The 14,711-nt window shown below is 34.5% G+C and overlaps 1 protein-coding gene across 1 annotated transcript in view; it reads right to left on the bottom strand.

The window, feature by feature from the left end:
- LOC138315591 (palmitoyltransferase ZDHHC3-like) overlaps positions 1–14,671 on the bottom strand; it is a 35,035-nt gene extending 20,364 nt beyond the window's left edge. The window contains exons 1-5 of the mRNA XM_069256726.1: positions 14,525–14,671; positions 11,830–12,187; positions 10,500–10,624; positions 9,500–9,596; positions 9,009–9,090 (exon numbers count right to left, since the gene is read on the bottom strand). Of these exons, the coding sequence (XP_069112827.1) occupies positions 9,009–9,090; positions 9,500–9,596; positions 10,500–10,624; positions 11,830–12,187; positions 14,525–14,550 (688 nt within the window). The 5' untranslated portion in view covers positions 14,551–14,671. The remainder of the gene's footprint in view (positions 1–9,008; positions 9,091–9,499; positions 9,597–10,499; positions 10,625–11,829; positions 12,188–14,524) is intronic.
- Between the last annotated feature and the right edge of the window lie 40 nt (positions 14,672–14,711).

Raw genomic sequence — 14,711 nt, 5'->3', positions numbered from 1 at the left:
TATAAATAACATATTTGGCCTCTGTGCTATTGACTTGTCTGAAAGACTTAATTATTGTCTGAAGAATGTTGTACAAGTTCATGTGCAAAGATCTCAAGATCTAAAATATTGGGAACCTGTACAATTTTGCCACACCAGATACACATGTAGAACAAAAGCTGTGCATTTGCATACATGAAAATACTTTTTTTAAATGAGAATTTTCAAGAATGCAAATGTAATAATTAGAACATTTAAGAGTCACACAAAATCAAATGTAAATATATTAAATATTGAAAATCACAGTATTGATATAATCCGGTCTAGTTATTTGAGTATAGGCACACTTATACACAAAACTGTTCATAAGAGCGAAGCTCTGTTCCGGTAACATCTACGTAAGCCAAAGTAGTCTACATATGGAGATCAATGACCTGCATGCATGGATGGCTAAAACATTTTTCGTACTGGTTTAACCTGTTCCGGTTGTGCGTTGCTCCCGTACTGCTCTCCCTAAATATATATTTATATGCAAATTTTTCAAATAATAATAACAAGACTTTGAAAATTAAAAGCTATGGAATGCAGTCGAAATATCCACCAAGCGAAGATGAGCACAAATGGTGCAAAATCATAGGATTCGCATACGCGGCACTCCAATCCTTGCATGGACACAGAATTTCTTTGAGTTTATTCTAGATTAATTAAGTCTTCTAGCTACATGAAATAGAAAATAAAATAAACAAGTAGAGCTTCGCTCTTCCCATGCTGTGCATGATTCATATTATTATGCATCATATTAATTCAATTACATTAATTCTTATTTTAGTTTCTGTGACCTTGTTTTCATCTTTGAAATAAGAGGCCCAAGAGGCGTTGATGGTCACCTGAGTGCTGCTACAGAAAGAGCATTGCAAAGTTGGTTCAAATCTATAAAAATTATTTACGAATCAAAATAAACTTTAAAGATGCTCCACCGCCGACAGAGCATAAATGATATTAATCACTTGAACAATAATTGGTGTTTAATCGTGTAAATATATGTTTAATTAACACAAAACATAATATAAAATAATTTATTTTGCCTTAGTACATGCGCAATCAGTACTTAATTCCATATAGGATATAGTGCCACGGAATTTTTTCGGGATGCAATTAATTATTTTTTGTAACTTTAACTTGAAGTAAAATTAGAAGCTCAAACTTTCCAATGGTGGTAATGGTGTAAAGTAAGTAACTTTTGTAACTGAAGAAAAATACTAAATCGTCTGCTTGTGTTTTTGATAGTGAAAAAATACCATTTGTCAGCGGTGGAGCATCTTTAAAGTTGAACTTTCGTATTAGAATTTTCATTTTTTGTTTTACATTTTGATAGTTAGTGTATTATGTTACCAAACTTTTATGCTTAAAATTCCAATTTGCTTTGCTAACGTTAAACAACAAAACCAAACTAGAAGTCAGTCAGTGTCAGTGATTTTATAAATTTCACTTTTTAATATATGTAGAATATTTGGTTCCATCAAACCTGTGAATTCAGAAGATTTTTGAAATAATAGCCATTTTGACCCATTTTGGCCCCACCCCTCTGATCCCTGGGGGTCAGCCAGGACCAGTATGGATATGGTGTTTAAACGCTATTTCAGGATAATAATTCTAACCCAGTTTGATTCATTTCCTATTAAAACTAAGCAAATAATGTTCATAAATGTGGTTTTCCTATACAGACTATAGTAAATTGGACCCCCTCCCCAGGGGAAAATCTGAGATCCAAGGGCCATGAAATTCACAATTTTTGTAAAGGGCCTTAAGACCTTCCAATCTATGAAGAGTATTTGGTTCCATCAAATCTGTGAATTCAGAAAAAGATTTTTGAAGTTTTAGCTTATTTGACCCTTTTTGGCCCCGCCCCTCTAATCCCTTGTGTCAGCCAGGACCAATATGGATATGACGATAAAATGCTATCTCAGGCTAATAATTCTAACCCAGTTTGACTAATTTCTTATGAAAAATAAGCAGATAACATTCATAAATGTGTTTTTCCTATATAAACTATAGTAAACTTGACCCCCTCCCCAGGTGGAAACATGAGACCCCAGGGTCACATTATTCACAATTTTTGTAAAGGACCTTAAGACCTTTCCATCTATGAAGAGTATTTGATTCTACCAGATCCAGGAGTTCAGAAGAAGATTTTTGAAGTTTTAGCTTATTTGACCCCTTTTGGCCCCACCCCTAATGCCCCTTGGAGTCAGTCATGGAAAATTTGTTAATAGGATTCGATGGCCATTTCATAGGGATAATTCTGACAACATTTGACTCATTTCCTTTTACAAATGACCAAATAATGCTCAAAAATGTGTTTTCCCAATATAAACTATAGTAAACTTAACCCCCTCCCCAAGGGGAAACCTGAGACCCCAGGGTCATATAATTCACAATTTTTGTAAAGGACCTTTAGACCTTTCTATCTGTGAAGAGTATTTGATTCCATCACATCTGTGAGTGGAGAAGAAGATTTTTGAAATTATAGTCAATTTTATCCCTTTTGGCCCCTCCCACAGCACCCGGGGGTGGGGACCTTATAATTCACAATTTTGATTGGCCTTATGCCTTAGAAGGTTTGTGAAAAATTTCATTGAATTTGCTTCAGCGGTTATTGAGAAGAAGTCGAAAATATAAATTGTTTACGGACATACGACGCACGAGGACGGACAAAAGGCGATTAGAAAAGGTCACTTGAGACTTCGTCTCAGGTGACCTAAAAAACCAATACAAAAGCATTCTAAAGTTGGGAGGAGATAAATTCTATGTATTGATGTCGTTGGCAAGATATGAAGTCAAAGTAAAACAATAAACATTGAATGTGATGTCAATAATCAGAAAGGAATATAGGTTCGCGATTTTAAGTATTGGATTATCTATAACACATAATTTTACGTCAACCACATCAATCACATTTTCGTCATTTACGTTTACAGAATCTAACAAATCTTTAAACGTCCATTCACTCGGGCATTCTGTTACAGTACAGGCAATAACAACATCTCTGTCAAAAGTTCTCACAGTTGCAACGTAAACACCCGCCATATTGTCATTCATTTTTTCTTAATCTGGTTCCCTTTTGTGCTTATACTGTAGTTTTCCTACTGGTCCAAGCGCTCAAGTGATAAAGATTTTGGCGTATCTAAAGCACAAACCAGAAACGGGAAAGGAAAAATTGGACTTTCGTTCCTCGGATTTCCGGGCCGGTTAAATAGGGGCGGGAAATCCCGAAGAACTAGGTTTCAAATTGGTGTGGCCTAATTGTTGAGATACAGAGAATTCTTAGATAATTCCCAGAAAGTATTGAAGAAATCTGATCTTGAAAGAAGGGCAAGGTCATTTACTTAAACAAACTTGGTAGCCATTCCTCCAAGTATGTCACATGCTCAATATCAGATCTCTAGGCCTCAGAGTTATTCACAAGAAGTCGTTTAACGACTTCAGCCTATTTGACCCCTGTATTCATTTGAACAAACTTGGTAGCCATTCATTCCAGCATGTCACAAGCCCAATATCAGGTCTGTAGACCTCTTAGTTATTCACAAGAAGTTGTTTAAAGATTTTAGCCTCTTTGACCCCTGACCTTGAATGAAGGTTAAGGTCATTCATTTGCTCAAACTTGGTAGCCCTTCATCCCTGCATGTCACATGCTCAATATCAGGTCTCCAGGCCTCTTAGTTATTCACAAGAGGTTGTTTTAAGATTTTAGCCTATTTGACCCCTGTGACCTTGAATGAAGGTCGAAGTCATTCATTTGAACTAACTTTGTAGCCATTCATTCCAGCATGTCACAAGCCCAATATCAGTAGGCCTCTTAGTTAGTCACAAGAAGTTGTTTTAAGATTTTAGCCTATATACCTTTGTGACCTTGAATGAAGGTCAAGATCATTTATTTGAACAAACTTGGTAGCCCTTCATCCCAGCATGCTGTAGGCCCAATATGAATACACTGGGTCTTTTGTTCTTGAGAAGAGGTCGTTTAGATGAAAAGTTTACGCATGGCGGACAGCGCACAACGATGGACGATGTATGATAACAATAAGTCATCCTGACTCTTCAGGTCAGATGAACTAAAAACAACTCAGCCAACCCATTCAACTCTAAAAAGTTTACAATGGCCTGTCCCAGGCTTTGAAGTAGAAGAGTTCAAATGTGTCTTCAAGGATGATTTAAAGTTTAACAGAGAGCAGCAATAAACTGTAAGCACTAATATCAATGAACTTCTAGGAAACCTTTAAAGACACCAAGAACCTGCTGACACTTCCATAAAATAGAAATATACACCAAACCCTAAATAAGCAAATCTACATTCCTAATTAGATTGCTGCATGTATGTATCGGAACTCCCAATGTGGCAGATTAAGAGCTGTTTGAATAATGTATACTAGTGTTAACCAGAAAATACTTACAGTCTGCAACAAAAATAAGCATGTAACATGCATTAATTCTGTGATATCTAGAATCGACAGACCTTGCAGTAACAAAACAAAATATCTCAGAGGGGTCTTGGTGCCGACGAAAGAATGATATATGTCAGACAACAGAAACAGGGATTTTTTCTCTGTTTTGTGAACTTCAAACTACGTATGAAATTTGAGAAATTACCCTTCAGTTCTTTCTTTGAAATAGCAGTAACAAAATCAAGTATCAAAATCCAAGATGGCTTCCTGTCAGCTATCATGTTGATCGATCTGTCTCAAAATGTAATATGCCCACCTAGGGTCCTATGGGAATTTACATATGAATTTTGAGACAGATCCCTTCTGATGATGGTGGACTAAAAATGTATTATTCCTATTTTTGATGTTTTTTCATGGGTTCAAATACGTATAAACAAAACTACATATGCAATATATTTTAGGATTTTTTAATGTTTTATCTTCATCAGATAATAAGAGTCATATGGTAAACAGCTGTTTTACTCAAAATTTGACATATTTTTACACATACATGGATCTACTTTTTAGTTTGCAATCACCATATTTTCTGAATAATAAGTTGCACCTGTCTATTAGTTCCACAGACCTTCTTTAACATTTTTTTTTCAGTTTTCTTACATATTTAAGTCGCACTAGTAACTATGTCGCATCTAAAAGTTAGGCCCACATTATTGTCTCATTTTCGTCTTCGCATAATGAACATTGCCTATTTCTTTTAAATGTATACAGTGGACCCTTGAAAAATGCTTTTTGAAAAATCATGGCTTTAAGAAAATAACATTGATTTTAAGCATATTTTAGATCAACCTTAGAAATTTATTCAGAATCCATTATTTCAAGATTAATATAGGAACCCATATGGAGTTTACTTTAGAATATGAATTACAATCCATCCCTTATTGTGACAAATCTGTAAATCAGGACAATTTGGGAGATTCACATGTACTTTATGTTTGAACAATCTGATATTCAATTCAATATCATAATGTCACATCCTTGGATAAAAACACATTCAACAGCTAGCTCCCAAGAGAAACTTAAACAGCAAAAACAATCTCAAAATCAGTTGTGTTTACTGAATAACTAAAACGTTTTAATAAGCATGAAATAACAGGACGGTTAATATTGTGGATGGAAGTGCTCGAATCATTTCATAGATTCTAATAAAAGAATTTATTGCAAAAGCAAGGACTTTAATGACTTTTTCAGTTTTTTAACAATATTGTAATCTTTCATTTTGAGATTGTGACTGATGATAAAAATGTCCATCTTGAGTCTATTTCATGACTGAGTGACACTTTAAATCTGTGCTTCGATCACCATGTTAATCTCCGCATGTTAACACAACATAATTGGATACAATCTTTAGTTATAATGCTGATGACACTTATCAATCTAGCTTCATCACTGTTCTATTTATATTAATTTAAAAATTGGAACAAATTGTCAAGATTAGAAAACAAAATCAGTACCGAGTAGCACTAAAATTAATTTATTACAGATGTATTTCCAATCAAGCTTGAATGATCTAGAATGACTGATTCTTATCACAAACAAAGGCAAAGGGGACAAACTAAAGGCAGTTTATAATTAGTCACATGTGCTGTTCGTATCCAACGTCACTAGCCAAGGGTATTCAGTGTGTATGATACTTTCCCTGTTTCTGGAAATGATCAGGGAGGAATGTACTGAATACCCGTGACTAGCTAGCAAAGATGCATTCTACAAATTATAACAGACATCTTTAACAATTGCTATCTCTGGCACATAGCCATCATGATTTTCACATAAAAGCAATAAAATTTTCGATAATGATTTATACTTATTTGAAATCATTAAAACAAGGTTTTCTTGTTTTTCATCTTCAATTTATACCAAAATATGGGAATAATCTGTCCATAGATTATCTGCATGCCACATACAGTTTCATGACTTCATCTTTTAATTTTGATGCTGATTTCATGAAGTTAATTAATAAAAAATATTTAATCAATAATAATGTTCTTTATTACTTGAAAAATCCTCCATAGATGTCAATCAAGACTGGTAACACCTTTAATGTATTAACCATTGCTAACATATGGCAATTTAAAAATGATATATTTACTTTTCTGTATTAACATATTACAGAGTTATCTGCCCTTGTGGGTAGGTATTGATTGTGACATCATGTATTTGTAAACGTAACGTCATAGCTTTCAGAGAAAACGATGTGAGTGGCACTGACAAAATAATGACGTAATAATCAATACCTTTCCGCAAGGGAGCTAACTCTGTAGTATGCAAAGATGGAACTGATAGTTAAGTGTTTATCACCATGCCATATCTTTGCTAGTATACAAATGTATATGAAGAAGAGTTTGGCTTATTATCAAGCAATCTTCATAATTAAAGACAAATCAATTTAATGATGGAGTGACTCTCTGTGTTCAAACCATCAAACAACCTTAAATGATCGAATGACTCTCTGTGGTCAAACCATCAAACAACCTTAAATGATCGAATGACTCTCTGTGGTCAAACCATCAAACAACCTTAAATGATCGAATGACTCTCTGTGGTCAAACCATCAAACAACCTTAAATGATCGAATGACTCTCTGTGGTCAAACCATCAAACAACCTTAAATGATCGAATGACTCTCTGTGGTCAAACCATCAAACAACCTTAAATGATCGAATGACTCTCTGTGGTCAAACCATCAAACAACCTTAAATGATCGAATGACTCTCTGTGGTCAAACCATCAAACAACCTTATGTGTGTTCAAACCATCAAACAACCTTAAATGATCGAGAGACTCTCTGTGTTCAAACCATCAAACAACCTTCAAACCATCAAACAACCTTAAATGATCGAGAGACTCTCTGTGTTTAAACCATCAAACAACCTTCAAACTATCAAATAACCTTAAATGATCGAGTGACTCTCTGTGTTCAAACCATCAAACAACCTTAAATGATCGAGTGACTCTCTGTGGTCAAACCATCAAACAACCTTAAATGATCGAATGACTCTCTGTGGTCAAACCATCAAACAACCTTAAATGATCGAATGACTCTCTGTGGTCAAACCATCAAAATCTTCTTTCTGAGTGCTTTATGATGCACAATTTCACATAAATCATATATATGTTTTTAGATTAGTTCCTAATCAAATCATACTCATTCATTCAATTTTTAAATTCAATTTTAATTTTGTTATGGTCATAAAGTATGTCAAATAATGCAGAAGTGTAATTAGTTTTACTCCATCCTATTTCACTGGACAATCCTTTGTTTGGCTGATATAATATGTTGTGTTAATGTTTCTTTTCCATATGTGTATATTGAAGAAAATGGTGACAATACATTGTCCATTTGATGGGAGATTTTGATGAAGCACAAAAAACCTAGATCTGCCAGTAGCCCTCTGTTTTATAATTGTTTTAATCACTAATTCAGTAAGAAAACAGTGACTGGTAAAGTGTTAATTACATTCTTTACACAATTTATTACATAGTGAATATGAATGACTAAATGCCTTTCATACCAACCAGATGAAATAATTGCAAGTTAAGGTGTCATTTGAAGTATCGGGTAGCAAGTACAGTGGATGTCCTAGACCTATCCCTATAGTATTTATATACAATTACCAATTTGTTACTGTAATTTTTTTGTCATAAAATATCCTTCTAGATATTGACATATAAAACCAACCCTGGTGAAATCTAGTCATCTGCATTAGGAGATTTGCTTCAGTGGAAAAATACATCATCTTCTCCTTCATCTTCATGTCAACAAAAAAAAAACAACATCCATATCTGACTCCATAATTAAAATATTTTTTATATACCAACATTTATTGTAGTAGTATTTGTTTACCTAAAATCTTTTATATCCACATTTGCCACTGTTACAAAACATCAAAATAATACAAATTAATCAATATTACAGATAACCCTTTTTTTAAACATAACAAAGCAATTTATTGGTGTAAACAGAGATGTACTGCCATGTACAACTTGTCAGATTTAGGCAAAGAAAGACAACTCTTACTAGCTAATTATAAGTAAGAAACAACTAAAGGTATGAAATTCTGCCTTCTTTTCCTATTTTATGATTTATCTGATAAAAAATATATAAGTAATGTTCATTATAATCTTACATCTCTCTGTATCTAAAGTTTAAACCCTCAATACAATGAAACCATAAATAGAAAGAACCTAATTAAGAATTGTCAATTGCACAGCGGTGATTTTCTTTTTTTTTTTTTTTTTTTACTGTATTTTGGTAACCAATTTATATATTTTTAATCTGTGTTACTTGTTTGTAATTTCAATGAGGAAAAGAATATCCCTATCACAAAAAATTCTTTTGTAAAGGACAAATTTTTCATTCCTCATCAATGTTTCTATAAGATATGTTTGTAATATGTGTTTTAATGAACTAAACTTATAATATTTAATGAACAATACCAATAATAATAGGTGTTTGTTATAACCATGTTTCACTGTATACCTAATCACAGTATCGGTACAACAAGAAAATAAATATGAACCACTACTTACGTTTCCACTCCTTTCCCACACACATGATGAAATGGGTAATGGACATATACAGCGCATGACATGATATGATACATATATACATCTGAAACAGAAGAAAAATACATTTAGGTTCAATTTCTTTATACTTATGTGTATTTTGATATTAAACATTTAGCAACTGCTATCAAATCTAACATTCTGCGCGCAAGTAGCAACAAAAGTATTTTGATCTTTTTCATACTGGAATTACAAATATAATTGCAACAGAATATGCTAGATTATTCATAATTAGTATTTTTTTAAATAAATGACTGATATTTAGAAGTCAAGAGCACATAGAGAATACATTACAACTTTAGTTGTATGTTAGTCACATTTTTTGGGTTTATCTTTAGTAAATGTGTTAGAAATAGAGATAAAAATGTAAACTTTGTTGAAAATAGAAAAAAATATATAAACAGCCATTTTTATTCAATCAAAATGCTTTAATTTATTCATTGTACTCAACTTACTGTAAATAGTACAAAAAATTTTTGGTTTTTTTCTCCCACACAATTGTTGACCCACGGACAGTGGTGGTCCATCTTCCTTATACACCTCTGGCAGACACTGGGGAACAAACATTATATGTAGATAAGTCAATGGGAATTATGGTGGCAAAAATTAGGTATACATTCATATCATCAAAGGATTTCAAAGTTCACAATAATTCTTGAAATTTTCTAGACCCAGCATAGCCATTTACTTTAAAGATTTACTCAATGAATATAACAATTACAAAGTATTGGAATAAATTTGATTCTTTGATATACTTAGAACTGATGCATACTGTATTTCACCGCAAATAAGACCCCCTACCCAGAGAAGAAATAAAGGTCAAAAGTTGTGGGGGTCTTATTTGCGGACAACCCGCCTAATAACATCGATCAGGTCGCCATCTTGGATTTTTCAATGTCTTGTCATTGTTGTAACAGTCGTATGACAGATGGGTAATAGCAAGATGTTCAAGTATTTGATGATAATAATGAAGACGTATGAGTGAAATTAAGTCAAATTAAAATATAAACAATACCAGGGCAGTTAAGTTGTAAGTCTGAAAGGGAAACGGCCTAGTGTTTTTACAATACACATTTGCAAGAGTCTCGTGGATATTCACCACTGTTTAACAGTATGTGTAACTCTTTATATCTGACCTATTAATTGAATCAACTCCATAAAATGTCACACAGTTAAGCCAGTATCAGGTTTCACTGTACACAGCATTGCCAGAAACCTGCAAGTCACAAATGATGGTGCAGTGACTCATGGGTTTCAGACAATATGTGCACTGACACCCTTACTGATACTAAGACCAGAGTTTCTTACGATGTGTACACTCTCATTATTACCTGTACTAAGATTTATATTTTTTAAGGTTTCCGACAATATGTACACTGCCAAAACGGTACTAAGACTAGGGTTTCTAACGATATTAACTCTGTCTCCCTTGCTGGTACTAAGACTAAATCCTACCTGCAGTGGTGAGCTCTCTCTGGTTTGATGCTGACACACTTTGGACATTTAAAAATCACCTGTCCATCTTCTAAGTGCATTCTTTGTATGTTTTCTTTGGTGGCATTTCCTTTTGGAACAGCACCCTTAATTTAACAAACAGAAAATATAAAGATGTTAAATCTTATATAGTCACTCAGAATATATATAGAAAACTCTTAAATTAGCTTCCTATGTGTTCATGTGTAGAATAAAGTGTGTGCTATGTAAATTATTTCAATAAATAAATATCAATCTATCTGCATAAATTCATGAATAATAACATATTGACTAAAATGTTCGAGAAATTTCCATATTAATTTCTCTCACTCTTAAAGTTATATGTGCCGTAACTGGCCGAAAATTTGGACATGTTATTTTTTCTTCAATTATCTATTAAAAACCATAAGTTTTAATAAATAGAGCTGTGAAAATCACTCAAATGGACAGACAAACATATATGATGCCTTATAAACGTTAGTTAGAAGAAATAGGTTATGCACTGTGAAATTTTTGTTTTTTATGCCTTATACATATTTAGATGGAAAAATACATTCAGAAATCACTTTACAATTACTAATAATACTGTAAAAATGTGCAAATTGGGGACAACAATATGGCTTCATGGTCTGACCATATGTACTCATTTCACTACACGGAAGATGTTAATATAATAATTTTTGGCAGTACTGCCAAAAATCATTTTCAGCTCTTTTTTGTAGCTGTAAAATTAAAACCAATGCATTGAAAGTATTGTAATTCTCAAAATGCTGGTAACTTTTGGAGTTGAATAACATATTAAAAGCTCTTCTTGATTCGTGACTATGAAAAATACGGCACATATAGCTTTAAAGCATTAGATCTTAAATAAACATTTGCAGTAAATGATGTATCATTTGATCTCTGTTTGATTGCATATGCTAACGATAACCTATTTAAGATATACAATGTACAGTTAAACCGTTATAGCGACCACCTCTGTGTAATAACCACCAACCTGTTAACGTTCCATAAGACCATTTTCTGGGGGTCCACCAGAGTCAATTTCAGCACATTTTGCCATAAGTTTATAGACCACTTGGTTATAAAGACCATTTTTCTTGGTCCATTGAGAGGTCTTTACAGACAAGTTAGTTTAACTGTACAAAAGTACATGTATACATCCTCTCCATACTATAGATTAAGTACAGAAAATGTGTTTACTCAGAATATGCTAGCTACTACTTTCTCTTTCTTCCATAAACCGATATTTGAAGAGTTTTCCTAAATTTGTCAGTTTCTACTTTCAAACTTCACTTCCTGTTATACTTACAGGGTCTGACAGCATGGTCCGAAGATGTGAGGCAACAGCTAGGAAGGCAAAGAACTGAAATATAATTCCATTGATAAGGCTCCATTCTGTGTTGGGATTATACCACAGCATGACAAAAAACACCACATATTCAGCATACAGGACAAGCAGCCACGTGATAATGGCACACACCCATCCACATATGTCCCGAACGCACCACGCCTGTTTACATGTGAACAGCCATGCAAGTCCAAATCGCTTACAAATTGGTTCACAGTTGACGATTGTCACTCCATCCTCTATTGGGCCTTTGTGTTTTGATTTTAGTGTCTTTACAATTGGCCCTTTGGGACGCTCCTGCTCCTCTCCCCTATTCTCCCTATACAAAAATGTAAAAAAAAAGAGATATATTAAGATTTTGTAAAACTTTAGTGGAAAGAATGTATGGTGCATCTACTTTATTCTTTGAATATCAGGCCATTTCCAACATTATGAGTAAAAAAACGGCAGATATATTTGTTTTATAGAAAGTTTATACACATGCTATAACAAGAATTTCATGTAATGATTCAGGTAATTCAAGTCAATATCATATGCATATTATCACACACAGCAGTGGTAGAAATAAGGATGGATTTTATGATTTTAGCTGGACCAAAGGGCTTAATTGCCCAAAAGAAAATATACGACCCTCAGTGATCCAAGTGGCCCTGATATTTCGGACCTGGAGCGAAGCAGCAGGTTCACCCGACAGAGCTGCAGGTACCACCCACCCAGAAATCTTTTGAAAAATGCAGAAACCATTTGGTGTATGCTAGAGTATTTTTAACCTAAACAAGAGATCCCAGAGGGATCTTGGCACCAACCTAAGAACGATCTTTGTCTGACAAAAGAAAGAGGGATCTTTTCTCTGCTTTTCAAGCTTTTACTACATATTACTACACATGAAATTTCAGAAAGATCCTTTGACTGCTTTCTGAGATATATAACGGTAACAAACTTTAATTATCAAAATCCTTGATAGCTACCTGTCGGCCATCTTGTTCACCGATCGGTCCTAAAATGCAATATGCACAACTACACCCCTAGAAGAACCTGCACATACAATTTGAGACAGATCCCTTCAGTATATTCTTAGACAAAGCGGAAAAAAACTTCAATTGTCAAAATCCAAGATGGCGCTCTGTCGGCCATCTTGTTCACTGATCGGTACCAAAATGCAATTTGCATAACCAGGGACCTAGGGGAACCTGCACATGAAATTTGAGACAGATCCCTTCAGTACTTTCTAAGAAACAGTGGTAACAAGCTTCAATTATCAAAATCCAAGATGGCGTCCTGTCGGCCATCTTGTTCATCGATGGGTCTGAAAATGCAATATGCACAACTAGACCCCTAGGGGAACCTGCACATGCAATTTGATACAGATCCCTTGAGTACTTTCTGACAAATAGTGGTAACAAGCTTTAACTATCAAAATCCAAGATGGCGCCCTGTCGGCCATCTTGTTAATCAATCGGTCCCAAAATGCAATATGCACAACTAGACCCCTAGGGATATCTGCACATGCAATTTGAGACAGATCCCTTCAGTACTTTCTGAGAAATAGCTGTAACAAAGTTCAATTGTCAAAATCCAAGATGGCGGCCTGTCGGCCATCTTGTTCATCGATCGGTCCCAAAATGCAATATGCACAACTAGGCCCCTAGGGGAACTTACATGTGAAATTTGAGAAAGATCCCTTCAGTACATTCTGAGAAATAGCGGTAACAAACTTTAACTATCAAAATCCAAGATGGCTGCCTGGCGGCCATTTTGTTGACCGATTGGTCCCAAAATACAATATGCACAACTAGGGCCCTAGGGGAACCTGCATATGAAATTTGAGAAACATCCCTTCAGTACTTTCTGAAAAATAGCGGTAACAAGAATTGTTAACGGACGGAAGGACGGAAGGAAGGACGGACAGAAGGACGGACGGACGGAAGGACGGACGACGGACCACGGACAAAAAGCGATTTGAATAGCCCACCATCTGTTGATGGTGGGCTAAAAATGCAGAATTTGAAATTGGTGTTTTGTAATATTATTTTTTTTTTTTTTTTTTTTTTGTTTTTTTTTTTAAATTCACAACAAGTCAAGCATCTGCAAACGATTAGTTACAATATGATAGTTAGGGTTTAATTTTGATTTTTAAGGACACTCATTTTGTTAAAGTATCAACAAGCTCGAGGGACAGGCTCATCAAATTACCAATTGGCCCTTCGTTAAATTTGATAGCACTGCAATGGGTCAACAAGCTTGCGGTTATTGTATTCGACCCAATAAGAGCCTATGTCCCTATAAGCGCCCCTCCCCCTTTTAGTGGCTGTGATTGGCCAGACATAAATAAAGACTAAAACTACACAAAACTGTAATAGATTTACAATAATTTTGTCTTATCAGCACCTTTGCAATTTTTTCAATTTTTTAAACGCCATGGGCGCTTATTGGGTCGAATATGGTATTTATACCCCTGCACAGAACTTTGTGAAACAATAATCCTTTGGATGGCATACAATCACATTATATATGTGCATTTTTACATTGATAGTGCCACACAAAACACCTTCTGTAAACTAGTAGGCTTATTATCTTCTGTCTCCTTCTGTACATACAGTCGGAAGTTTCAGATCACAATAAGAAATCTACAAATTGAAATGCAAAATATGCATACACATTTCTGGAATGCATTTCGTCCATCTTCCGGGTTTCAACGTCTCATATTCAGTTGGACATTCCGCTATGCAGTTTACATGGATACACAGGAAAATGTCAATGCCGAATAAAGTCTGCGTGTCGATAACGTTTGATTATGACTAGAATACACTGTCGTCTGATCGAGCGTGCAAATCATTTTAATG

This window comes from Argopecten irradians, chromosome 2 (genome assembly GCF_041381155.1).
Source record: "Argopecten irradians isolate NY chromosome 2, Ai_NY, whole genome shotgun sequence".
In the NCBI taxonomy this organism is placed as follows: domain Eukaryota; kingdom Metazoa; phylum Mollusca; class Bivalvia; order Pectinida; family Pectinidae; genus Argopecten; species Argopecten irradians.
This window is presented reverse-complemented; position numbering and strand designations above follow the sequence as displayed.